This window comes from Crinia signifera, chromosome 4, assembly GCF_055691185.1.
Source record: "Crinia signifera chromosome 4, ASM5569118v1, whole genome shotgun sequence".
NCBI classification, from domain to species: Eukaryota; Metazoa; Chordata; class Amphibia; order Anura; family Myobatrachidae; genus Crinia; species Crinia signifera.
The window spans coordinates 44329453-44356383 of NC_139220.1; the positions used below are offsets into that span (position 1 = coordinate 44329453).

Sequence of the window (26931 nt, forward strand, 5' to 3'; positions counted from 1 at the left end):
GTGGGGGGGTTCCACTGTATTGGTGCTTGGGGGGGTCTTGCTAATGCGACATAGCACCCACCAAAATTCCACCAGAATCTGAGCTGCAAAATCCAAAAATCACTCCTTCCCTTCTGAGTCCTGCCATGCACCCAACTGGTATTTTTTGGTCACATGTGAGGCATTGCCGTACTCGGGAGAAATTGGGGCACATATTTTGGGGTGCTTTTTCTCCTTCATACCTTCTGAAAATGAAAAATTTTGAGCCAGAACTGCATTTTTGTGTAAAAAAATGTAATTTTTCATTTTCACTGCCCACTTGTATCAAAATTGGTGAAACCCCTGGGGGTTTGAAATGTACACTATACCCCTAGATGAATTCCCTGAGGGGTGTACTTTGCAAAATGGGGTGACTTGTGGGGGGGTTCCACTGTATTGGTGCTTGGGGGGTCTTGCTAATGCGACATAGCACCCACCAAAATTCCACCAGAATCTGAGCTGCAAAATCCAAAAATCACTCCTTCCCTTCTGAGTCCTGCCATGCACCCAACTGGTATTTTTTGGTCACATGTGAGGCATTGCCGTACTCGGGAGAAATTGGGGCACATATTTTGGGGTGCTTTTTCTCCTTCATACCTTCTGAAAATGAAAAATTTTGAGCCAGAACTGCATTTTTGTGTAAAAAAATGTAATTTTTCATTTTCACTGCCCACTTGTATCAAAATTGGTGAAACCCCTGGGGGTTTGAAATGTACACTATACCCCTAGATGAATTCCCTGAGGGGTGTACTTTGCAAAATGGGGTGACTTGTGGGGGGGTTCCACTGTATTGGTGCAACATAGCACCCACCATTCATTCCACCAAAATCTGTGCTGCAAAATCCAAAAATCACTCCTTCCCTTCTGAGTCCTGCCATGCACCCAACTGGTATTTTTTGGTCACATGTGAGGCATTGCCGTACTCGGGAGAAATTGGGGCACAGATTTTGGGGTGCTTTTTCTCCTTCATACCTTCTGAAAATGAAAAATTTTGAGCCAGAACTGCATTTTTGTGTAAAAAAATGTAATGTTTCATTTTTACTGCCCAGTTGTATAAAAATTGGTGAAACCCCTGGGGGTTTGAAATGTACACTATACCCCTAGATGAATTCCCTGAGGGGTGTAGTTTGCAAAATGGGGTCACTTGTGGGGGGGTTCCACTGTATTGGTGCTTGGGGGGTCTTGCTAATGCGACATAGCACCCACCAAAATTCCACCAGAATCTGAGCTGCAAAATCCAAAAATCACTCCTTCCCTTCTGAGTCCTGCCATGCACCCAACTGGTATTTTTTGGTCACATGTGAGGCATTGCCGTACTCGGGAGAAATTGGGGCACTACACTATACCCCTAGATGAATTCCCTGAGGGGTGTAGTTTGCAAAATGGGGTCACTTGTGGGGGGGTTCCTAACTTTTAGCATCTTATGGTGCCTAGAAACCTACATGGTGCCTAAAAAATAATCTCATAAAAAGGAGGCTCCAAAATCAAGTAGGTGCTCCTTCTATTATGAAGCCTGTGGTTTGGTCACACTAGGGCCACATATAGGATATTTATGAAAACAAAAGAATTGGGGGAATCAATTTTTAGTCACATTTCTCTAGTAAAATGTACTGTGTTCCTTAGAAAATTGTATTCAAATTGCAAATCTGCAAAAAAAATGAAATTTTGAAATTTCACCTACACTTTGTTTTAATTCCTGTGAAACACCTAAAGGGTTAACAAACTTCCAAAATGCTGTTTTGAATACTGTGAGGGGTGCAGTTTTTGAAATGGTATCATTTATGGGGGTGTCTCACATACAAGTCCCTCAAAGTCACATCAGAACTGAACTGGTCCCTAAAAAAATCAGTGTTTGAAATTTTCTTGAAAATTTGAGAATTTGCTATTCATATTGTAAGCCTCCTAGTGTCCAAAAAAATTAAAAGGAAGTTGAAATAATGATGTCAACATAAAGTAGACATATGGTCTATGTTAGTTATTAACTATTTTGAGTGGTATGATTATTTGTCTCACAAGCAGAAAATTTAACATTTTGCAAATTGCTAAATTTTCCATTTTTTTACGACATTTTGGTATTTTTCACAAAAAAACACAGACTGTATTGACCCAAATTTACCACTAATTTGAAGTACAATGTGTCACGAAAAAACAATCTCAAAATCACTGGGATAAGTAAAAGCAAAAAAAAGTTATCCCCACTTAAGTGAGACATGTCAGATTTGAAAAAAAGGGCTCTGTCAGGAACGCAAAAACCGGCTCTGTCAGGAAGGGGTTAAAAAGCGACATCTAGTGGATGATCACTGGTATTGCACTCATCCGGTAACGCCATACGTCAAACTGTGATACTTCTTGCGCTGCCTTGCGACTAGGCCTGCTGTGGCGGATTGGGGGGACATTCGCCATAGGCAGGCTAGACAAGATCTGCTCCATCTGTATGGGTTACCTAAACATGTTGTCTTAATATGACTGGTCTTTAATACATTGGCATAAAGGAAATTATCCTCCAACCTCAAGAGTGAGCAGGCTCATCAAAGGCTTCCAAGTAATGAGGAAAACGTGATCAGCTGATGAGGATGATTGGTGGTCGGTTTTGATTGGTTGAATGAGCCTGAATGTGACCCTGAATCTTTCCCATTTCTACTACTATTTTAATGTTGTCGCCAATAGTAATACAGCAGAATTGCATTTGATCAGTGCAAGGGGAAGATGTCGGATTATTCATTTATCAGCAATACTGTCCAGAGCTGTTCAGTAACTTTAGTAAGTACAACTACCAGTATGAAGCAGAACTCCTGGATCACATTCTACTGTGCTCTCTTAGAGTAAGGGAGGTGAATGCACTGCTGTGCTGGGGGCATGTACTGGTTCAGCCAGCTCTGAGTGCACTGCTAGGCGAAATGTGTCCCTTTTGCAATTAGGACACAAAATATGTCAGTTTGACACGAGTCCACAAAGTCTATGTGCAAAGTCCTCATACATCCAGCCTCAATATGCCATATACTGTAGAGTGAGATGCCTGGCACAAGTAGCCAGCCAGGTCTTGTGCAGCTGACAAGCTCACGTCGGGCTTCTTTCTTTCCAAAAGTGCACTAGGAGAGTGTGCGAATTTATTGAATATGGCTCTTGAATATTGGGGGTTATTCTGGTTCACACGCAAAGGCAAATTCCTTCTCAAAAAGGACAAAACCATATGCACTGCAGGTGGGGCAGATGTAACTTGTGCAGAGAGAGTTCGATTTGGGTGAGTTATTTTGTTTCTGTGCAGGAAAAATACTGACTGCTTTATTTCTACACTGCAATATAGATCTCACTTTGAAAAAAAAAAACACCCAAATCTAATTCTCTCTGCACGAGTAACATTTGCCCCACCTGCAGTGCACATGGTTTTGTCCATTTGAGAAGGAATTTGCCTTTGCGAGTGAACCAGAATAAGGGCCATTTTGCGTGACTGAGTCTGTATACAGAGCAGAACAGAACTTGTATTGGAGAAACTTGCGACTGCTATAATCTATATCAGTGGTGTCAAACTCAAGGCCCTCCAGCTGTTGTGGAACTTCACATCCCAGCATGCCCTGCCACAGATTTTATATAATGTATTGCTAAAACTGTGACAGGGCATGCTGAGGTGTGTAGTTCCACAACAGCTGGAGGGCCATGAGCTTGACACCACTGTTCTATACAGTTACAGAGACTCAGTCGCACCCTGATACACAATAGATCACATTAATCAGCTGTCTCCTCATACATCCTAGCCGCATTGTGATGCAGAAAAAAAAAAAAAAGACATCCAATACTAGAAGATTCTCAAATACATGACGTGGAGATGTTTGACGAGATTGTAGCAAAGATGTATGAGGACACATCTGTATGAGGATTATGCTACTGTGCAGCTGGATTTTATTATTGTAAAGCACTGTTCATGTGGACTGCTAAATTGAAAATGGATATTTTTATGCTATTTTCCACAGGTGACCTTTAATGTTATGGTAATACAATAGTGCTGTAGGGCAATGGATCCAATTTTATTGCGACAGCCATGCGAGAATTAGAAGATTTTTTTCGAAAAAGGACAAACTCCTTTATCTTCCGTCTGGTTAGAGAGCTTCTTTGAACAGTGGTGGCCAAACCTGTCCTCCAGATCTACCAACAGTTCCTGTTTGTCAGGCCACCTGTGGATCTATAGTAGGAATGAATGCAGCGTGTTTGATTATGTGACAGTTAGTAATGACTACGGCTGTGCACCAGAGTGATTTGGAAAACGTGGACCGTTGGTAGATCTCGAGGACCGGTTTGGCCAGCCCTGGTCTAGGATATATCCACGCTGCCCTCCCGTGCTCTAGTTGAGCTCCATTGGATTGCAGTCCTCTAGCTGTGAGCACAATCCTGACAGGTGTAACCATAGAGACTTCTATGGCAAATACAATATCACTACAGACTAACACCGGCTCCAAGCACCATGGAGGAACCATGAGCAGACTAGGCTGACATAGCAATTACCGTAAGAAACTCCACACTGAGGGCACAATTTAGTTGAGCTACGACTCGCTAAACTACAAGCCATGGCAGCAGGCTGCATGGGGCCACCCAGCACATGGTAAGGCTGGCACATAGTAAATCAGTAGTGTGCAAGCGCTTCACTACACAGCAAAGGTGCCAGCTACCCCTTGGCTGCACAGCCCAGTTGCAAAGCCAGACGCAGACAGCCAAGTTCTGGGCCACAGCGGCTGCGTGTGACATCCTGCAATTGCTGCAGCCCGCCCTGGAGCAGTGCGGACATGCCTGTATTGTCCATACCGCTCCCACAACATGGTCCGTAGCTAAACTCCCCCTACCCTCGCCAGCAGTTTCAAGGCTTGCCTATGTGCACTCTGACTACTATGACAAAGTCTACCTCAGCAGCTGACCCAGAATCCCACTGGGCTCCTCTATGAAATCCAAGCAATCAGCACCCATTTCCCCTACCTCTCTCACCACCCCTGCTTAGATTTACACGTTGATCTAAAGGTTATTTAAAGATACTTTACTACATACAGATGGAGCGCCTGCCGCTCAACTACGGGGCTCGCCAGACCGCCCCCGCTGGCGCTCCATCTGACTTAAAAGCGCGAGCATCCCACATGCGCGTGCGTCCCAGTTTCGTTTCGGCGGAGGAAGCGAACCCTGCCTATCTCCGCTTCAGGGAGACGGGCAGAGTTAAGGGAGGGGGGACCGGGGAGGTGTGATCGGGTGGCGGAGAGCTCCGTTGTAAGGGGACGTGCTCGTGTCCCCTTCCGGCGGGGGCCAGCCCCTGCCTGAATGACAGGCGCTCCATTAGTATATTAAGTATCAGAATAAAAGCTTATTTGTGACCACTTAACATCCAGTTAAATAAATCAGCAAACTATTTTTGATTTCAAACAAGGACGGGAAAAAAAAAAAAATTCTATAACAAATGCAACGAAATATTGAGTATAGGGTTTTAAATACTGACCTTGAAAATAATGGCAATCGGAATATCCTCTGACAATGTATTGTGCTTCAAATAGAACCTCCCCTGCTTCATAACTAGGTTGGTCCTGCTTTTCTTCTCATGGGTAGAGCTGCACAAGACAGAAAGGATAATACCAGATTAAAAAAAATTTTTTTTAAAACAAAAACATTTTGGTATAGAGCCTCCAGAATGAATCTACCTCTAGAGCAGAGTTCACAATTTAAATAACCAAATAAATTATATATTCAGGGCAGCCAGATGAAACCTATTTTTTTTTTAAATAAAAAAAGTGTGTATATATTTACACATATTGGCCCTTATTCAGATCTGATCGCAGTAAAAATTTGTTCTCAAAATGGACAAAACCATGTGCACTGCAGATGGGGCAGATGTAACATGTATAGAGAGAGTTAGATTTGGGCGAGTTATTTTGTTTCTGTGTCGGGTAAATACTGGCTGCTTTATTTTTACACTGCAATTTAGATTTCAGTTTGAACACACCCCACCCAAATGTAACTCTCTGCACATGTTACATCTGCCCCACCTGCAGTGCACATGGTTTTGCCCATTTTGAGAAAAAATTTGTACTGCGATCAGATCTGAATAAGGGCGAAACGTAATAGGATGAGAGATTCAGAAAGTGAGAGATTTGGTAAGAAATCTCCAGTTTTTGTAAAGCAGCAATCATTTACACTTCAAAATCAAAACGGGTTTTGCAGTGTAAATGATTGCCGCTTTAAAAAAAATAAAAAATGGAGATTTCTTACCAAATCTCTCAATTTCTGAATCTCTCGTACTATTAAATTCCCCCCTTTGAAACTTCAGGTCACATTCAAAGTACTCTGCACTTGAATTCAATACAATTGCAGGGTTCCATATTGTACTAAACAGCAATATTGCCTTTATGCAATAGGGAAATGTATTAACAGTAATTACTGTACCAATTAATAATTTAACAATACAAATTTGGGTACTTATGTAATATCTGGGCTCCCGGTTTTCTTATGAGACCGTGTCCGCTCGCCACGCTTCGGGCACGGTGGCTCGCTACGCTCGCCACACTATATAAAATCAACTCCAAGCATAGTTGGATAGTAGGGGTATGAAACAATGGGGTGCATTTAACATGGGAGTCCAGATAATACATAAGTACCCAAATTTGAACTGCCACGTTCATTGCTCAGATGTAGAATCATTTAAAGTGTGGAATTCAATTCACCTTGCTGGCTGGGGAAAGCCTACGGAACCAGTGGAGGGGAGAAGGAACCAGTAAGATCACTAATTTCAGCTTGCGCCTCAAAAAGTTATTCAGGAAAATTAGTAATGATATATTGGGATATACAGCCGGACCATCAACAGAAATGAGAAATAATTGTTCCCCATTACTATAACCGCGCACCAAATCCGGTAACTGTTTGGTTGTTATAGGCAACACATTTTTCTAATCGTTGTAATTATAATAAACTAGTTAAAAGCCGGTGAAAATGACGGCTGCTGCAATGTAAAGGCTACATCAATGTGAAGGCTACATCACTTTCATTTTTAGCCCACAAACTCTCCACACCACACCCCCCATCTTCTTCTACCTCCAATCTGTCTTCACAGCAAGTTTGAAACCTATCAGTATCCCTGCAAAAATCGCTTTTACTTTCTGTTATGTCTTCTTTAAGCACACAAAGTAGTAATTTGGCCTCTAGTGGTCACTGGTGGTACTTTATCTCATAGAGGTGAGGATTAGTTAGCCTTTTATAGAAATATATATATACACACACATACATATACTGTATATAGAATATATATATATATATATATATATATATATATATATATATAAGTGAAAGGGGGGCAGGACGAGGCAGACATCCCCAAGCCCCCCATAACAGACAGTCGTGTTAATTTGTGGGTCCGTGGATTGGGGGAGGGGCTAAAATGACATGAAATTTGGGATTTTATACAGAGTGGAAGGAGAGAGCGGGTGCTGAAGGAGACTTGCCCACCTTCCCGGGGGGGCGGGAGGGGGTCCCAATTTGCGGGACCCTATGGGCCATTCTGGGAGGGTAGGCAAGTATGATATATATTGCATAATATTTAAACCAATGAGTGACTTGTGATGGTCTCATTAAAATATATGGCATCATGTAGTGAGGAGGACAAAGAGGAGCAATGCTGATGCGCAATGTTTGCTCATCAGTGACGTCACTGGCTTCTAGTGATCATAGCTACATTCGGTTCAACCCACAAAACAGCTGCCCCCAGGAAGCAATTTATCCACATTAAAGGAAACAGAAATTATCACACAGCTACAATATATTACAGTATAGTAAATGTATTGTCATTCCACATTCATTTCTAATAAAAGTGCCCTGAAGACAAACCTGTATTGCAAAGAACTATTATTTAGCATTTCCATGCCATAGATCAATGCAAGAAAATAACTAACTCTGAGATGGAAAACATTTCCCTGACCAGAGAGACGGATGGTTTGTGCTCTCACAGAGGGAAGTTCTGAGATATATTTTCCAGTTATAGATTTCCGATGATACAGCATTTGAGCCAGACCGTATTAGATTACATTCTGTGCATTCATAAGAACAGGGCTACAAGACTCAGAGGCCAAACATTATTAAAATGCTTAATCAACCCCTCACACTTCAGCAATGGCCGGAATAGATCACTGGAAAGCAAGCGAGAAGATGCCTGCAGAAAGCAGCGGACATTTGTCCAAGTGCCACCACCACACAGGTTCTCATATCCAGATTCCCAACCAATCTAGTAAGGTGCAGTGAGTGAAGACTCTGATTACACAATTATTACACAATTATTTTACAATTAAACATGTTTAAAAATCCCAATGCTCCAACCCTAGTGATGGGGGTATGGGTCATAGTATCGACAGTAATTAAGTCAACAGTCAGTAGGTCGAACACTATTGGTCGACATGTGGTAAAGGTCGACATATGCAAAAGATCGAACTGAAAAAAAAGTCAACTGAAGGGAACAAAGTCAACCTGAGTTTTTCAGGTTTTTATGGGGAGGGATCTATGTCGGCATAGGTGGAAATGGACACCGTATAAGTGTACCGCATCCCAACGTATGGCTCGCCATGCTTCCCCCTTGCACACTATTATGATCTAATTCTATGGGCGGTATTCAATGTGAATACCTGCGAGGTGCAGCGAATCCTTTTTAGGATTCGCTGCACATTCGCCACGTTCAGGAGCCAGCGGGCTCCGGTATTCAACAAGTCAGGGGCTCGCTGCCCCTGACAGGCGAATATGAGCTCCTGCAGCGAATGCCGCAGGGAGCCTGAGGAGGGTGCCAGGCAGAGAGATGGAAGTCTCTCTGCCTGCCCCTGAATGTTTGTGTGGGGCAGGTGGGCTCCCCGGGTGCCAGGCAACACAGGCTGCCCCCCGGGGGAGCCAGCAGGGGAGCGTATATTCACTACACACGATCGGGTGCAGTGAATATATGAATATGTAATGAGCGGCTCGGCTCCGGCGCCCCCTGCTGGCTGCTGTGTAAATGAATAAAAGTTCACATGAACACATGAATAAAAGTAGCATGCCCCTCCTCAGAATAAAATTCCTGATTTTTTGACACCAAATGTAAAAAACAAAAACACTTTATTTTAAAAGTTCACATTCCACTTCTCCATAAAAAGATAGCGATTGCTACTCGGAGAATCATGGCGAAAAAAACCTTCAAATGTATTCGCCATGTGGTCATTGAATAGGGTGATTCACCGTTTTTGTCAAAAAATCGCCAAACAGCACAAATTCGCCATAAAAACATGGCGAATCAGGCTCATTGAATACCGCTTTATGTCCACTAGGATAGTCAAGTATGAAAAAAAACACCTGTTTTCGAAAACAAAAAAACGTGAAAAACTCATGTTTTTCATGACTATTGCTTGAGTTGACCTTTTGACCATATCGACCTAAAGCAGGGATGGGGAACCATTCGCCCTCCAGCTGTTGTTGAACTACGCATCCCAGCATGCCCTGCAACCGTTTTAGCATGGCCAAATAGCAAACCTGAAGCAGGGCATGCTGGGATGCGTAGTTCAACAACAGCTGGATGGCCAAAGGTTGCCTATCACTGACCTAAAATATGGCAACCTTTGGCATGTGTCAACCTATGGCCTGTCGACCAATAGTGGTCTACCTATTGACTGTTGACCGCATCTCAGTGGTCATTGGGGAATGAGACTTTTTTTTTTTTTTTTAAATCATGTATTTTTATTGAGTTTTCAAAGATACATATACTATATATGTAATAAACATACAAACAAATAAGAAAAAACAAGATTTAACAATAAAGAAAATTAAACATTACATGTGTGTTGCATCATTCAAGAATTATTATACTATACTATAGTTCCATAAATGTGTTTACAGTCTAGGATTAGTTGTCAGGTTCATAGACAGTTGTGGTTACAGGATATAAGTAGAGTAAGGGGTAAGTTCATGGGGGCACGCGGGCGGGTCCTGGTCATAGACATTAGACTATCCTTTTTAGACATACGGGCAGTTCTAGTGAATTACGTGCAGGGGTCCTGTAAGTACAGTGCAGAGGTCTGCCACAGGTTCCAAACTTTGCTAAATTTCCCCAGACAATTCCGTTTAGTGTACATAAATCGCTCATGTGATACAGTGGTATTAACAAGCGCAACCCACATATTGGAGGATGGGGGAGCAGGGCTCATCCAAGCTCTAGCAATGCATACACGGGCCAGGGTGAGAAGGTTATTTCAGTATATTCTCTGGTGCTTAGGGAGTAGCTCCTCTAGCTCCAAGCCAAAGATACAAATGTGGGGGTCAGCGAGTGGGGCCTGCACACCCGTATCCCGAACATTAGCCAGGACGGTTTCCCAAAAGGAGTGCACCCGCGGGCAATGCCACAGCAGATGCCAGACGTCAGCACCAGGCCCCTGACATTTAGGACAGGCGTCCGACCCGGTACCACCCATCTGCATCAGCCCATGGGGGGGTCCAGTAGACTCGGTGCAGGATATACAGCTGAATCTGTTGGAACCTGGCAAACGCCGTGGCACCCCTAGGGGAGCTCAGTATGTGAGACCAATCCTCGTCCTCAATAGGCCCTATGTCCACCACCCACCTAGCTCTCAGAGCATTCAGCTGATCCGTGCCAGAAAAGGTGAGGAGAGGAGAGTACAGAGCTGAGACCCTCCTCCGATCCGGGAGTTTACGGATCATTGCACGGACTGGACTTTCCACGAGTTCAGGTACATTCCCCCTCCATTGCGCACCTATTGCGTGTCTAAGCTGGAGATATTTGTAAAAGTGGTGGCGTGGCACTGCATACTTAGTCACCATTTGTTCAAAGGAGTGAAGTATCCCATCCTGGAAAAGGTGGCCGATCTCAGAAACCCCAAAAGGTACCCATTCCGTACCAGCTCTCAATTTATAGAGTTCAGGGAAGTCCTTATTCCTCCATATAGAGGAGCAGGAGTCTACCACTGGGCTGCCTCTTATGACCCCCACCGCCAACCATACCCTACGGGCCTGCTGCAGGAGAGGGGGAAGCGCTGCCAGGGGGGTTCGTGCTAGTAAAAATTGCAAGGGCGAAAAAATTAAGCCCGCCTTACTTAGAAGGGCAATAGGTAAGTTCCCATAGTGCGCAGGCGCAACCCACTCTACCAGTTGAGCCAGTTGGGCTGCCAGGTAGTATAATCGTAAGTCGGGAAGTGCCAGGCCTCCATCATAGCGAGACCTGCACAGAGTTTTGGCTGCTATCCTTGAACGTTTGCCTCCCCAAACAAAGGAGACAATATGTTGCATGATAAGTTTAAACTGGGAGATTGGGATATATACTGGGGAATTCTGAATAATATATAAGAATTTTGGTTGAACAGTCATTTTAATGAGATTCACTCTGCCAGTGACCGATAGAGGAAGCGTTTGCTAGACACGGGCCCTCTGGCGTAACGAGGCAATCTGCGGGGATAAATTCAGAGCTATAAAATCAGAAGGGGAGTGGGAGACTTGTACACCCAAATATTTGAATTGTGTACACCAACGAAGGGGATAGTTATATGATACAGGCTGTTGTGTGGTAGGGAGCAAAGGAAACACAACTGACTTATCCCAATTTATCCCCACCCCGGAGAACCGGGCATATTCCGTCATTAAAGGGAGGAGTGCTGGGAGGGAGGAAGTCATGTTAGTCAGGTACAGGATCATATAATCAGCATATAGCCCGATTTTTTCCTCACCACTCCCGATCCCAAAACCCTTGATCAATGGAGAGGCCCTTATATAGCAAGCCAATGGTTCCACCGCAAGAGCAAATAGCAGGGGGGACAGAGGGCACCCCTGTCTGGTCCCCCTCCCCAAGTCAAAGGAGGCTGTGGTGAAACCATTATCCGGGCGGCAGGGCCAGAATATAACAACCTAATCCACGCCAAGTAGTTCGGTCCTATCCCAAATTTACCCAGAACATCCCATAGATAGACCCACTCCACTGAGTCAAATGCGCGGGCCGCGTCCAATGAGACTATGACCGCGTCATCCAGGTCTTCTCTAGCTCACTGTAGGTAGGTAAAGAGGCGGCGTAGGTTGAGGGACGTCGATCTACCAGGCATAAAGCCAGTTTGGTCAGCATGCACCAATTCTAGTACAACCGCATTTAAGCGCACAGCCAGTAGTTTAGCCAATATCTTAATGTCGGTAGATAGCAAGGATATGGGCCGGTACGAGTTGGGGGATAATGGGTCTTTACCGGGTTTCGGAATGAGGACTATCAGCGCCTCCGCCATAGAGGGAGGTAGGGAGCCCTGCTCCAGCAGGTTATTATAAAGGGATAATAGTCTAGGGGCAAAAAAGGTTATATGGGTTTTATATACTTCAATAGGGAGTCCATCCACTCCTGGGGCCTTAGAGTTGGGGAAGGCTTTAATTGCCCCCTCCACCTCCTCCAGCGTAAAAGGGGCATCCAAGAAACGTCTAGAGTCAGCGCTTAAACTGGGGGTGGTGATATTATTCAGATATTCGGTCAATTCGGCAGAGGTATAAGTCACCCGGGATCTATATACTTCCTTAAAATGATTATAAAAGGAGGTTGCGACTGGTAGGGTCCCGGTGCATATTACGCCGTCTTCCTGGCGCACACTGTGCACAACGGTAGGGGGAAGGTTCTCCCTGGCCAGATAAGCCAGAAATTTACCAGATCTATCACCCTGAGTATAGAAATCGTGGGATTGAAACAGCAGGCGCCTTTTAGATTTGTCTAATAGCAGCTCATTCCATTGTTTATGGACTACAAGCCATTCCACACGGTCCACCTCAAGCCCAGAGGCCAAATATCTCTGTTCAAGCTCTGTACTCTGCCTCTCCAATTCCGCCTCAGCCCTGTGGCTAAAGACCTTTAGCTGTGCAACACGGTAAATTAGTGAGCCACGAAGAAATGCCTTAAACGTATCCCACACTAAGGAGGTGTTCTCCTCTATAGGGTTATTAACAAAAAAATCCTCCCACATTGCCAGCAGTTCGGAAGCTGCTCCCATCTGCGTCAGCCAGAAAGGATTAAAGCGCCAAAATTTTGCTCCCCTAGGGCACTCTAACTCCACTGAAAGGCATACAGGGGAGTGGTCCGAGACACCCCGGGGTAAATACTCAGTGGCAGTCACAGAGGGGGATCAGCCATCTAGAAATCAGGGCCATATCAATACGAGAAAAAACTCTGTGTGTACCCGAGAAGCAGGAGTAACATTTTGCCAATGGAAATCTAAGCCTCCAAACATCCACCAAACCCACTTCAGCAACAAGGCGGGCGAAGGGCGTAGCCCCGCTCCGTCCACCCCCGGGGTAGGCCTCCGTCTATCCAGAGACTCATCCATGACAGCGTTAAAGTCCCCCACACATATAACTGGATATGAGGGGAAGTCTTGCATAAAAGTACACGCCTTATTAATTATAGTGGGCTGATAGGGAGGGGGGTTATAGATAGCTAACAATACAACAGGGGAGTCGTGTAAGGTACCCGCCAGGAATACATAACAACCTCTGGGGTCTATTTGGACCTTTTGACATCTAAAGCCCATATTCTTATGAAGTAGAACTGACACACCTCTAGAGTTAGGATGAAAAACGGAGTGGAAGGACCACCCCACCCAGGGTTTTTTCAGAGCTAGTACACGGCTGCCCACAAGGTGAGTCTCGAAGAGACATGCAATACCCGGGGAACGAGTCCTAAGTTGATTCATTACCAATGTACGTTTGACTCGGTCATTAAGACCTCTAACATTCCATCCTATGACATTCACCATTGTATGTCAAGGGGGAAAGGAAAAAGCAGGAGTAAATAACTCATTAACGGTCTTGGATGATCAATCCCTCCCAGCCCACATGCCACCCAAAAGAACATATAGAGGAATAATGCACACACTTCAATGAAAACAAAAAACATAACATAAAAAAAAAAAAAAACCAAACCCTCCCGGCATACCCACCCGAACATAGGTATACTTCTTCCCTAACAGTAAACCCGGTGTGACCCCTCTAAGAAGTCGTTCTAATAGAAAACAATAAACCCCTGGGGGGTGATTGGACCCACGGACCAATCACAGCCAAGGCGCGTGATTGAAACTAACGGTGACTGCGCTGCAGACGCCATTCCGGTCTGGAATTGCGTGCAGAGCGGTCACCGTGCCAATCTGTCGTGATACATACCTGATCCTTGCCTGAAACTTACCTGATCACCGCTGATCACCGCTGGTAGCGTGCTGCCAGCAGCTGGATACTTCCTGGATCTTGTGACTTCTGTGTGTGCTGCTGCTGCAGCAGTGTCATAGAGTCACAGATCGTGAGAGATAGGGACAGATAGTGACAGATAGTGACAGAGAGTGATAGAGAGTGATAGAGAGTGATAGAGAGTGATAGATAGAGAGAGATAGTGACAGAGAGTGATAGAGAGTGCTATATTTTGTGTCTGCTACCCCCCCTTTTGTGCTGATCAGTATATCTGTGCTGATCAGCAACTTTTTGGGGGTGCAGGGGTTTTTTTTTTTTATATATACCTGTCAGTTGCACTGTCAGTTGCACCAAAGGTTGTGCACCTGCTGCCCATCACTGGTAATCAGTGTCGCATCACTGATCACCTTTTTTTTTTTTTTTTGAGGGTGCTGTGGGGTCTTTTTTTAATTTTTTTTTTTTTACACACACTGTGATTTTGTGGGTGTCCTGTGGCCACTGTGCGCTGATCAGTGACGTACATCACTGATCAGCTTTTTCGGCACAGGGTTGATCTATTTTTTTTTTTTTTTTATCAAATTCCTGTTGCCTTTGAGCGCTGTTCAGTGACGGACGTTACTGACCAACATCTGTGCTCAATTTTTGGCGCAGGACCTTTTTTTTTTTTTTTTTTTAACCCCTTCAATTTTTTTTTTTTTTTTATTGGGATCAAATTCCTGTATAAAGTATTTTTTTTTCTGCACTACATACACACTACACACTACATACCCCCCGTGTTGAAATAAAGTTTGTACCCCCCCTACACTATACACGTGTTGAAACATTACACTTACAGAAACACAAAAATAAAAATGGCATCCCAAATGTCATCCCAAATGTCATCCCAGTCATCCAGAAGAATGTATTCAGCGGAGGAGGCATATGCCATGCTTGCCTCTGACTCTGACACAGCCAGTGATGCAAGCGGGGAATTTGAAGGATTCGCCTTAAGCTCCTCTTCCTCCTCTGCTGATGAAGGACCCCCTCAAAGACGCCCCCGTAGAGCAGCTGAGACCCCCCCAAATTATTGATCCCGTATGGACCCCACCACCAGACAATTTTGAGCCCCAGGTTCCTGAGTTTTTGGCCATCCCAGGAATCCAATTTGATTCAGCAGGTCTCAGAGAAATTGACTTTTTCAAATTATTTTTCTCTGATGATTTTATAAATTTAATGGTGGACCAAACTAATTTATATGCCCAGCAGTTTATTGCTCAAAACCCCACGTCATCATTTGCTAGGTGGACCCCTGTAGATGCAGTAGAGATTATGACGTTTTGGGGTCTGGTGTTACATATGGGCATAGTAAAAAAGCCAGAAATTAGGCAATATTGGAGTACAGATGTTCTGTGCAGCACCCCATTTTACCGTATGGCCATGACTCGGGCTCGTTTTGAGATAATCCTTAAATTTTTACATTACACCGATAATACACTGTGCCCACCCAGAGATGATCCCACCTTTGACCGGCTATTCAAAGTCAGGCCGGTCATTGATCATTTCAGTGCCAAATTTGCAGAGATGTACATCCCTGAAAAATTTATTTGTATTGACGAGTCCCTTATACATTTTAAAGGAAGGGTTAAATTCCGCCAGTACCTTCCCAGTAAGAGGGCAAGGTATGGCATAAAAATGTATAAGCTGTGTGAAAGCACCTCAGGGTACACCCACAGGTTTAGGGTATATGAAGGGAAGGATTCAAGAATTGAACCGCCAGAATGCCCCCCCTCCCTCGTAGGTGTTAGTGGAAAAATTGTCTGGGATTTAGTGCACCCCTTCCTGGATAAAGGTTATCACCTCTATGTGGATAACTTTTACACTAGCATCCCCCTGTTTAAGGCCCTTGGTTCAAGAGGTACAGCAGCTTGCGGTACTGTGCGTAAGAACCAAAGAGGCCTCCCAAAAACGCACATTGCCCAAGTAATGAGAAGGGGTGAAAGCAGGGGAATATGCACCGAAAATATGTTGTTGGTCAAATATAAGGACAAGAGGGATGTCCTTATACTGACAACAATTCATGGAGACAGTACCACCTCCATCCCTGTACGAGGTACCAGTACCCACACCTCAAAACCTAATTGTATCCTAGATTACAATAGGTACATGGGCGGAGTGGATCTTTCAGATCAGGTACTGAAGCCGTACAGTGCCCTGCGGAAAACAAAAATCTGGTACAAGAAGCTGGCCGTGTATATCATCCAGATGGCACTGTATAACGCTTACGTGCTATTCCGTTCTACCAGCCAGAGGGGGACATTTATGCACTTTCAAGAGGAAGTCATAAAGGGCCTAATATTTGGGAACCAGCAGGCAGAGGGCCCCAGTACTTCTAGTACTGGCCCCCGTATTGTACCAGGGCAGCATTTTCCTAACGAAATCCCCTCCACTGCAAGAAAGGGCAGGACACAAAAAAGGTGCAAAGTTTGCTATAAAAAGGGAATAAGAAAGGAAACTATTTTCCACTGTGAAACTTGCCCCGACAAACCCGGCCTATGTATAAAGGAGTGTTTTAAAATATACCACACATCTATGGATTATTAGGTTCATCATTTCACCGTGCTTCGTGGGTCTTGCTAATGCCACATAGCACCCACCATTCATTCCACCAGAATCTGAGCTGCAAAATCCAAAAATCACTCCTTCCCTTCTGAGTCCTGCCATGCACCCAACTGGTATTTTTTGGTCACATATGAGGCATTGCCATACTCGGGAGAAATTGGGGCACAGATTTTGGGGTGCTTTTTCTCCTTCATACCTTCTGAAAATGAAAAATTTTGAGCCAGAACTGCATTTTTGTGTAAAAAAATTAAATTTTTCATTTTCACTGCCCAGTTGTATCAAAATTGGTGAAACCCCTGGGGGTTTGAAATGTACACTATACCCCTAGATGAATTCCCTGAGGGGTGTAATTTGCAAAATGGGGTCACTTGTGGGGGGCTTCCACTGTATTGGTGCTTTGGGGGTCTTGCTAATGCGACATAGCACCCACCAACATTCCACCAGAATCTGTGCTGCAAAATCCAAAAATCACTCCTTCCCTTCTGAGTCCTGCCATGCACCCAAATGGTATTTTTTGGTCACATGTGAGACATTGCCGTACTCGGGAGAAATTGGGGCACAGATTTTGGGGTGCTTTTTCTCCTTCATTCCTTGTGAAAATGAAAAATTTTGAGCCAGAACTGCATTTTTGTGTAAAAAATGTAATTTTTCATTTGCACAGCCCAGTTGTATCAAAATTGGTGAAACCCCTGGGGGTTTGAAATGTACACTATACCCCTAGATGAATTCCCTGAGGGGTGTAGTTTGCAAAATGGGGTCACTTGTGGGGGGGGTTCCACTGTATTGGTGCTTGGGGGGTCTTGCTAATGCGACATAGCACCCACCAACATTCCACCAGAATCGGAGCTGCAAAATCCAAAAATCACTCCTTCCCTTCTGAGTCCTGCCATGCACCCAAATGGTATTTTTTGGTCACATGTGAGGCATTGCCGTACTCGGGAGAAATTGGGGCACAGATTTTGGGGTGCTTTTTCTCCTTCATACCTTCTGAAAATGAAAAATTTTGAGCCAGAACTGCATTTTTGTGTAAAAAATGTAATTTTTCATTTTCACTGCCCAGTTGTATCAAAATTGGTGAAACCCCTGGGGGTTTGAAATGTACACTATACCCCTAGATGAATTCCCTGAGGGGTGTAGTTTGCAAAATGGGGTCACTTGTGGGGGGGTTCCACTGTATTGGTGCTTTGGGGGTCTTGCTAATGCGACATAGCACCCACCAACATTCCACCAGAATCTGTGCTGCAAAATCCAAAAATCACTCCTTCCCCTCTGAGTCCTGCCATGCACCCAAATGGTATTTTTTGGTCACATGTGAGACATTGCCGTACTCGGGAGAAATTGGGGCACAGATTTTGGGGTGCTTTTTCTCCTTCATTCCTTGTGAAAATGAAAAATTTTGAGCCAGAACTGCATTTTTGTGTAAAAAATGTAATTTTTCATTTGCACAGCCCAGTTGTATCAAAATTGGTGAAACCCCTGGGGGTTTGAAATGTACACTATACCCCTAGATGAATTCCCTGAGGGGTGTAGTTTGCAAAATGGGGTCACTTGTGGGGGGGTTCCACTGTATTGGTGCTTGGGGGGTCTTGCTAATGCGACATAGCACCCACCAACATTCCACCAGAATCTGAGCTGCAAAATCCAAAAATCACTCCTTCCCTTCTGAGTCCTGCCATGCACCCAAATGGTATTTTTTGGTCACATGTGAGGCATTGCCGTACTCGGGAGAAATTGGGGCACAGATTTTGGGGTGCTTTGTCTCCTTCATTCCTTGTGAAAATGAAAAATTTTGAGCCAGAACTGCATTTTTGTGTAAAAAATTTAATTTTTCATTTTCACTGCCCAGTTGTACCACAATTGGTGAAACCCCTGGGGGTTTGAAATGTACACTATACCCCTAGATGAATTTTCTGAGGGGTGTAGTTTGCAAAATGGGGTCACTTGTGGGGGGGTTCCTAAATTTTAGCATCTTATGGTGCCTAGAAACCTACATGGTGCCTAAAAAATAATCTCATAAAAAGGAGGCTCCAAAATCAAGTAGGTGCTCCTTCTATTATGAAGCCTGTGGTTTGGTCAACGTGCACACTAGGGCCACATATAGGATATTTATGAAAACAAAAGAATTGGGGGAATCAATTTTTAGTCACATTTCTCTAGTAAAATCTACTGTGTTCCTTAGAAAAATGTATTAAAATTGCAAATCTGCAAAAAAAATGAAATTTTGAAATTTCACCTACACTTGAGGGGTGCAGTTTTTGAAATGGCATCATTTATGGGGGTGTCTTCACATACAAGTCCCTCAAAGTCACATCAGAACTGAACTGGTCCCTAAAAAAATCAGTGTTTGAAATTTTCTTGAAAATTTGAGAATTTGCTATTCATATTGTAAGCCTCCTAGTGTCCAAAAAAATTAAAAGGAAGTTGAAATAATGATGGAAACATAAAGTAGACATATGGTCTATGTTAGTTATTAACTATTTTGAGTGGTATGATTATTTGTCTCACAAGCAGAAAATTTAACATTTTGCAAATTGCTAAATTTTCCATTTTTTTACGACATTTTGGTATTTTTCACAAAAAAACACAGACTGTATCGACCCAAATTTACCACTAATTTGAAGTACAATGTGTCACGAGAAAACAATCTCAAAATCACTGGGATAAGTAAAAGCAAAAAAAAGTTATCCCCACTTAAGTGATACATGTCAGATTTGAAAAAAAGGGCTCTGTCAGGAAGGCAAAAACTGGCTGTGTCAGGAAGGGGTTAACACCCGTGAACTGTGACCGGGATTTCTGGACCTCAACTGAGAAGTCCTGGAAAGCCGCCACCCGCCGGCCCTCATATTCAAGGGGACCCTTCACCCTTGCCAGCCTGAGAACAGTGTCCCGGTCTTTATAATGGAGAAACTTTGCAATAAACGTACGCGGTGGTGCACCAAGGGGCAGCAGGCGCGTGGGAACCCTATGCGCTCTTTCCACTGCAAATTGGGGGGTGAATGCATCCTTCCCAAACAGGGACACCATCCAGGATTCAAGGAAGGATTCTGGGTTTGCGCCCTCCGCCTTCTCAGGAAGTCACACAAAGCGTACGTTATTCCTCCTGAGCCTCCCCTCCATATCAGTCAATTTCTGCTGACATGTTGACATTTGAGATTCCAGTGCGGAGAGGCGGTTAGGGATAGGTGCAGTGGTATCTTCTAGCGCAGAGATCCGGGTCTCAGTTTCCTCTACCCGATCTCTCAGTTTCTGCATGTCCTGACGTATAAAGGATATATCAATTTTCACCTCCGCTACCATACCAGTCAGGCGTTTCTCTGAATCAGTAATGGCCTGCAAAAGTTGTGCCAGGGTCACTTCAGTGGGTTCCGCCATCACGGGTTCAGGGGAGGAGGGCCCAGAGGGGGCCGGCACACCAGGCGAAACGAAGGGGGCGGGTGGGGGGGGGGGTCGGTGCTCGTTCTTCTCTAGCAAACTTGGCCAGCCGTGCCGCAGCAGTAGAGCCGTTCCTTCGGCCCATAGAGTAACAGGAGATCTCCCAGATAGGGAAAGCAACAGCCGCCTCGTACCGCAACTAGGAGGGTGTCAGCAGCAAGGGCTTAATATCAGATGTCCAGAGTATCAGGGCATGGGGTCGCACCACAGTCAAAGTCACAGCAGGGGTTCACAGTTATAAGCCCGCTTTAGAGGAGTATAAGGTACCACGTGTGTTCCTTAGTGACAATTATAACAGTCCAGTATACAAATGGAACACAGTAATAGGGCAGGGTGTTGGGGTCAAGCAGCTCTGTGAAGCAAGGCAGCACACTCCACCTGTAGCCCCAGGCTGGCAGCTTTTTATATGGGGGCTGTATCAGTGTTGTATTGTGCACCATCAGGTAGCACAGGCAAAACAGGGGTACTGCAGCTTCCTTGTCCCAAGATGGTGGGGGCTGCTCACTATTTGGCAGGAGCTCTTTTCCTGCAGGTACCAGCAGTTAGGCAGGGGGTCCCCAGCTCCAGGGCAGTGGAGTCAGTCACTGTGCCTTTCTCCGTTCCCCCTTCTCAAGAGGGGGGTCCCAGAGGGGCCACAGTCCTCCGGGTAGCACAGCAAGTGCAGGGGGGGGCTCTCTCAAAATGGCAGTGGGTACTCACTATTGCGCAGGACCCGGTGCTCTCTGGAAGCCGGCAGTCGGACAGGAGATCCCGGGCAGCAGATGCAGCGGTCGTCGCCCTATCTCCGGTCCACTTCACAGGCGCGGCCGCCCTCCCAGGGAGGAGGCTTGGCTTGGGGGGGAGCCCGTCGTTTATGGCGTCCCGCAGACGGCGGGTACCAGTCCGGGCACACGCAGGGACTGCAGGCTCCTCTCAGCCCGGTTCAGGGGTCCCCAGACTCCGCACCTTCGCCGGCGAGGGGGGTCTGGAAGCAGCGGGCGTAGCGGGGTCTCTGGACGTCCTCCCCCGGGCGATACCGCACAGCAGGCGCCGGGTCAGCCCTCGCTTTCCTCCGTCCCAAGATGGCGCCGGACAGCGCGCCACAGACAGGGGGATCTCTCCGGAGCCAGGTACAGGGCAATTCTGGCGGCGCAGGCACCCCTCCTCAGAGTCAGCACATTCAGGGGGACAGGTGTCACCTATGCCCACTACTGAGAGGCTCTCCCAACTGGCACAGGATAATTTCAGGAGTACTGGGTCAGGAGCTCAGCAGGGACACGTCCTACTCCATATGCCGCTAGGCCACGCCCCCGGGGAATGAGACTTTTGTTTCAATTTAATTTTTTACATGTTTAATTCTCCAATGGATCACCAATCAATCATCACTGGCTGCTGATCGGCGCATCCAGTCGGGAGAACGTCAGTTTGGGGGATCTGGAGACCGTGCCCACTGATGTATGGGAACCTTAACTCTTGCCTAGGACTTTGCCGTCTCCTCTAATGCGCAAGTGGTAACAGATTTAGCAGGATTAAGGGGTGAATTTATGAAGCTTGGAGAAGTGTTATCTATCCCCATAAAGAACGTTATGAGCAAGGTGATAATGGTTCAGCCAATCAGCTACAATATGTAAATTGACAGGTAAGAGCTGATTGGCTGAACCATTATCACCTTGCACTTAACGTTTTTTATGGGGATAGATAACACTTCTCCAAGCTTCATAAATTCACCCCTAAATATTGTATATGTTCTGTGCACAAAATAGTTGCCTCCAGTTAATGATAGATATATTTAACGAAACCTGCAAATATAACAGATCCTCTTACACAAAACCTGACGAAAAACGGAGCATTAAAAATATTAAATAAAGTTAGATTTAATTTGTAAAACCATTCTAGTCTTAATAAGTCTAGTAAACCAGAACTCCGCATTTATCTTCCATAGAGCAATAGAACGATACCTGGTCACTGAGGCCCCAACGTTTCCTTTGCGGTCAGCTTCTACAATAATCCTATTTTTGGACAGTTGTTCTTGAATAAGAATCACTTTTTCCACTCCTTTAACAATAAAGTAGCCGCCTGTAGAAAGCAAGAAACAAATCTAGACAATAATATACTTTACATGATGAATTAAAACCAATAAAGCAGTGGGTCTCAAAGTCGGTCCTCAGGACCCCAACACAGTGCGCATTTTCCAGATCACCCGACAGGTGCACTCATTACTGACAATTTAAAAGATCCACAGGTGGAGCTAATTATTTCACTGGTGATTCTGTGAGGAGACCTGGAAACCATGCACCGTGTAGGGTCCTGAGGACCGACTTTGAGAACCTGTGCAATAAAGCATGCAGATTTCCGGTTTAGTTTTTAGCAACTGTAGGTAAATACAAGGGGAGAACCACATAATGTGCTGTCCAGCTGGCCAGATGTTACTGTACAAGGCTCAGGTTACTGTTGAGTGATCGCCACCATACAGGGAACCTCCGCAGTCATTGTCAGACTCATATTTTCTGATTTGTCCCACATCCATGCAGATATAAACTGCTCCCCTTTACTGAACTAATAGAATAGCAATCTCTAGGCAGAAGCATCTGGTCACAGCAAAGAATGCACCAAGCGTGACACCATACAAACAGAAAGAATCAGAGCACACACACACGCACACACCCCCGAACGCAGAGCTACATCTATGGGGGAGATTTTATCAAGCGCTGTAAACTACAGCGGTGGAAACATAGGAGTTTGCTTCGGGCTTTAATGCCTGAAGCTATTCAATTAGTCTCCCAACTTCTCCCGGCAGGTTGTGCCATCGATTGTGTGCACATCGTGAGGTTTATCGTGTGGCCCCGCGGGTCGAAAGGTCACTCAGCTGATCATATGTATGATCAGTCGGGATGACTTCCAGTCGTGATCAGATAGTATGTGTTTTAGAGCACATACGATCGCTTGATCGATCACACCACCTGCATATGCTCTGCATTGTGTGCAGGTCATTCTAATGTATGGCAGCTTAACTCACAGAATCCATTAAAAGTTCCTATATTCCTGCCGGAATGCACTTATGGCACCTGGGATTACTCTTTTTTTCCACCGGTTGAGGTAGGTCAAAATAAATCTCTGATGACTGCCAGCTTTGGGCTAGTTGGATAGCCTCTGGGGGTCCATGTGCCTATATTCATTTACTGCAGCTAATTGAATTCCCCCATAATATTTTCCTTCACATTTGACAGTCTGTGTTCATTATATTGACATTCAGAAAATGAATACCAGAATGCCAACAGTACAGGGTTAGGTGGTGGGTTAGTGCCATGTCGGCTTAACAGAACACACCCCATTTGGGGGTCTGCATTTTGGTCCCAGATTGTAGTTCATAAACATTATGACCCATGGAGGATAATCTCAATAAAATATATATTTTTTTTTTAAAAGGTGATATTTGTCCTGTGTTACGTGCTTAAATAAAATGGTGCCAGTATTAATAACAAAATACACAATAGAATAATAGAAGTTGTTTTCAGCTAATATTTCAGCACAATTATGCCGCTAGAGCCCCAACAGCCCATCTACAATCTGTCATAAGCTTAGCTCTAGAACCCAATGGCATTTTAACTGCTCTCCTTTATAAGCTGTACAGATTGATCCGCCTCTCACCTGGATCCAGTGGGCACTCATTTAACTTGGCAAACTCAGCTGGAGTCTTCCCGGTGAGGACACAATTGGAACTCCGCAGCATGATGGGCATTCTGTAAAGTAAGAAATAACTACTATAGTATAGTACAAAGGGAAATCGCGAAGCACAATCACAAAAATGATATATTTGAACTTTACAAAAATGCCATAAATATAGCAATATCACAGCTAGTTGTCTCATATAAAGCCGCTTCAAAATAGATCTAACATTGAAGCAAAACCCCACCCAAATCTAAGTCTCTCTGCACAAGTTACATCTGCCCCACCATGGTTTTGTCCATTTGAGAAGGAATTTGCCTTTTCGAGTGAACCAGAATAAGGGCCTACATCCAAGTCTTCAGCGCAAGTAATGAATTCTTAACCCTTTGAGTGCCAACATCTCTGAGAGCGATGTTCAAAATATACGCTAAGAATGCCAGCGTCACTCACATTTGTTATATAAATTCAAATAAAAAACGGTTATATGTTCTTTATAAGGTAAACATTCCAGGCCATTATGAGGCACAGAAAAGTTTGCTTGGCATTCTTTACTCCTATTTTGACAAATTCACTTTGCACTCAAAGGGTTGAGTCTGAAAATGGAAAAAAAAAAAATCGCACTTTTCATGTTGCATTTGTAGTATGTTGTATAAACTAATATCATGGTCACCATTCTTGATGGAAATAAATAAATGGCACTAAGTTTAAGGGGGGTTCACAAACTTTCTATCACCAGTGTTCTATGTCAGAGTGAATTTCAGTCCAAGCAATCATATGCTGCGGTCAGCGACATTTACCGCTTCCATCTGGCAGACATACTAGTCAAACGCAGATATCAACCTCATGTAATAGGGAGGGTGTGTCACCATTTTACTGAAAAACCTTAAAATAAATGCATCAATAGCCAATATCCCAAACAGAATACTATTTATGCAGAAGCCAGAATTGTCATCTTTTAAACCTTATTAGATATGGATTAGTGAGGCTTGAATATTCTATCCCTCATACTTTATTTACAATTACAGAGCGTCTCATATTGATTTCATTTTGAAGTCATTCTGATATGAACTGGCCCTTAATCAATACTGTATCACAGGGAGGAATGGTTGTGCATTTTAAGCACGGTCAGGTTTCCTGTTCTTTGTTTATTCGTTTAATACGGAAAATATCGCAGTTTCATAGGAACATCATGCTGCAGACTGAATTTCCACATTCCTGAAGCTTCTGGCCTTAAAATATGTCAGTAAGAGCTGGCAGTAACATAAGCTGATTTGCATTTGTTTGGTTGAGAACCCTTTAGATGTCTCGGTAAAGTATAGTTCTAGAAATGGAAGATGGCAGTAAAACCGTGGTGAATGGTAAATTATTCCCTACCCCCAGCAATGTACTTGTCAAAGCTCTTTGGCATACCTGCCTACTTTTAAAGTCTCCTCTCTGGGAGAAACCCGGTGAAAAGACTGTCAGCAGCACTTCTGGGGGCGGGGCTTGATAGAAACGCATCAAACCCCGCCCCCAGTATGGCAAATCCAGCAATTCGCAGGTCTTCGAGGAGGGGACGGGGCTAAAATGAAGCAATTTGCATATTTAGTCCCGCCCCTCCTCTGAAAAGCCGCTAATGGCAGGTAATTTCTCCCGGCCATTGCTAGACAAACTTTTGCATTATTAACTTAAGCTGGGTACACATATATACAATTGTCGGGCCGTTCTTCCGTTCTGGGTCGGACAGCCGTTCAATTGTATATGTGTGTACACTGTCCCGTACGAGCGATAAACGGCAAAAAACTGTCTTGTCCGTCCAAACTCGGTCGGTCGAAGGTTCTTTGCAGTTTAATTTTCATCCGACAGGACGGCCTCATATCGGAACAAAAGTGCAGTGTGTACGCACGTTCGATCGATATGCTGCCGTCCTTGCGACTATACTGCCAAAGCTGGAACGCCCATGTGGGCGTTCCATAGCTGCATGATCTCTCCTACAGCACATATAGACTGGTTATGCGTCTAAACTTTAAGAAGCCGCTTAGAGATATAGAGAGCAGCGGTTAAATGATCATTAGCCGCAGACACAAATAGAATCAATTGTGGACTCATAATAAAGATAAATATACAAAAATCTGGATATCAGTCTACATAAAAAATTCTAATAAAATCAGCCAAAAATCTGCCAATTCCCTAACAGCCTGAGACGGAGGAAGCGGCAGGGGAAGCTGTAGATTTACAGCATCAGGAAAGGCATTCAGGATCGTCCTGCCCGCTGCACTAACATCCTAAATTATCCCTCAGCATACAGCAGGTCGCCCCGTGCCCCCTCTATATAGCTAAAAATGGCCCTGGGTGGAAATATTACTGTTTTACAAGCACAATTACAATTACCGCTAAACCCATCCACGGCTGATACATAATGCGCCCAGCGCACTACAGTCTTCTCCAGCGGCGCGGAGGGGGGGTTCATCTTGTTTGCAGCCCAGCTTTCAGAGAGATTCATTTCAATGGACCTCAAACAGCAGCAACTTCAATTTCCAAAGGGAACGACACATGCAGCGTTTGGGAACCCCAGTAAAATCCCGACTCCCAAAAGCCCAACCTGCACCAGCCCTGGAACTCTGACTCCTCACACAGTAGCTCTGCAGCTGCACCACGCACCCACCAGCAACACTGTACCCATAGGCATGGAGGGACAGGACAGCCCGGGTCGCGCGACTTCGCCCGCAGCTACAGTATGAATCCCTGGCACATACATGACTAGGGGACACTACCATGCCTCACACAGGGGACCTGCTGCTCCTTGACTCGGTCAGTAAGATCCACTAGATCCAGAGGGGGTTGCAGCACTGGTACCAGTCAGACACATCCAGATCCAGGCACAGAGAGAGCGACTGCAGCAGCGCTGCCGGCTGACTAAAGTTTACACGCATAACCCGTCTACATAGAACTTTAGTCACCCTGCCGGCTGACTTATATATATATGACTATCGGCAGGGTGACTAAAGTTCTATGTAGACGGGTTATGCTCCAAAAACTGTGGAAGCCCGTACAGAGCTAGACACAGATATTAATAGC

General features: G+C 44.8%; 1 protein-coding gene across 2 annotated transcripts in view; it reads right to left on the minus strand.

The window, feature by feature from the left end:
• The window catches only part of POLR3B (RNA polymerase III subunit B), a 147763-nt gene that overhangs the window by 102874 nt on the left and 17958 nt on the right, over nucleotides 1-26931 (minus strand). For both annotated transcript variants that reach the window (XM_083181668.1, XM_083181667.1), the window contains exons 7-9: nucleotides 23857-23948; nucleotides 22167-22284; nucleotides 5489-5597 (exon numbers count right to left, since the gene is read on the minus strand). In XM_083181668.1, coding sequence (XP_083037794.1) covers nucleotides 5489-5597; nucleotides 22167-22284; nucleotides 23857-23948 — 319 coding nt within the window. The remainder of the gene's footprint in view (nucleotides 1-5488; nucleotides 5598-22166; nucleotides 22285-23856; nucleotides 23949-26931) is intronic.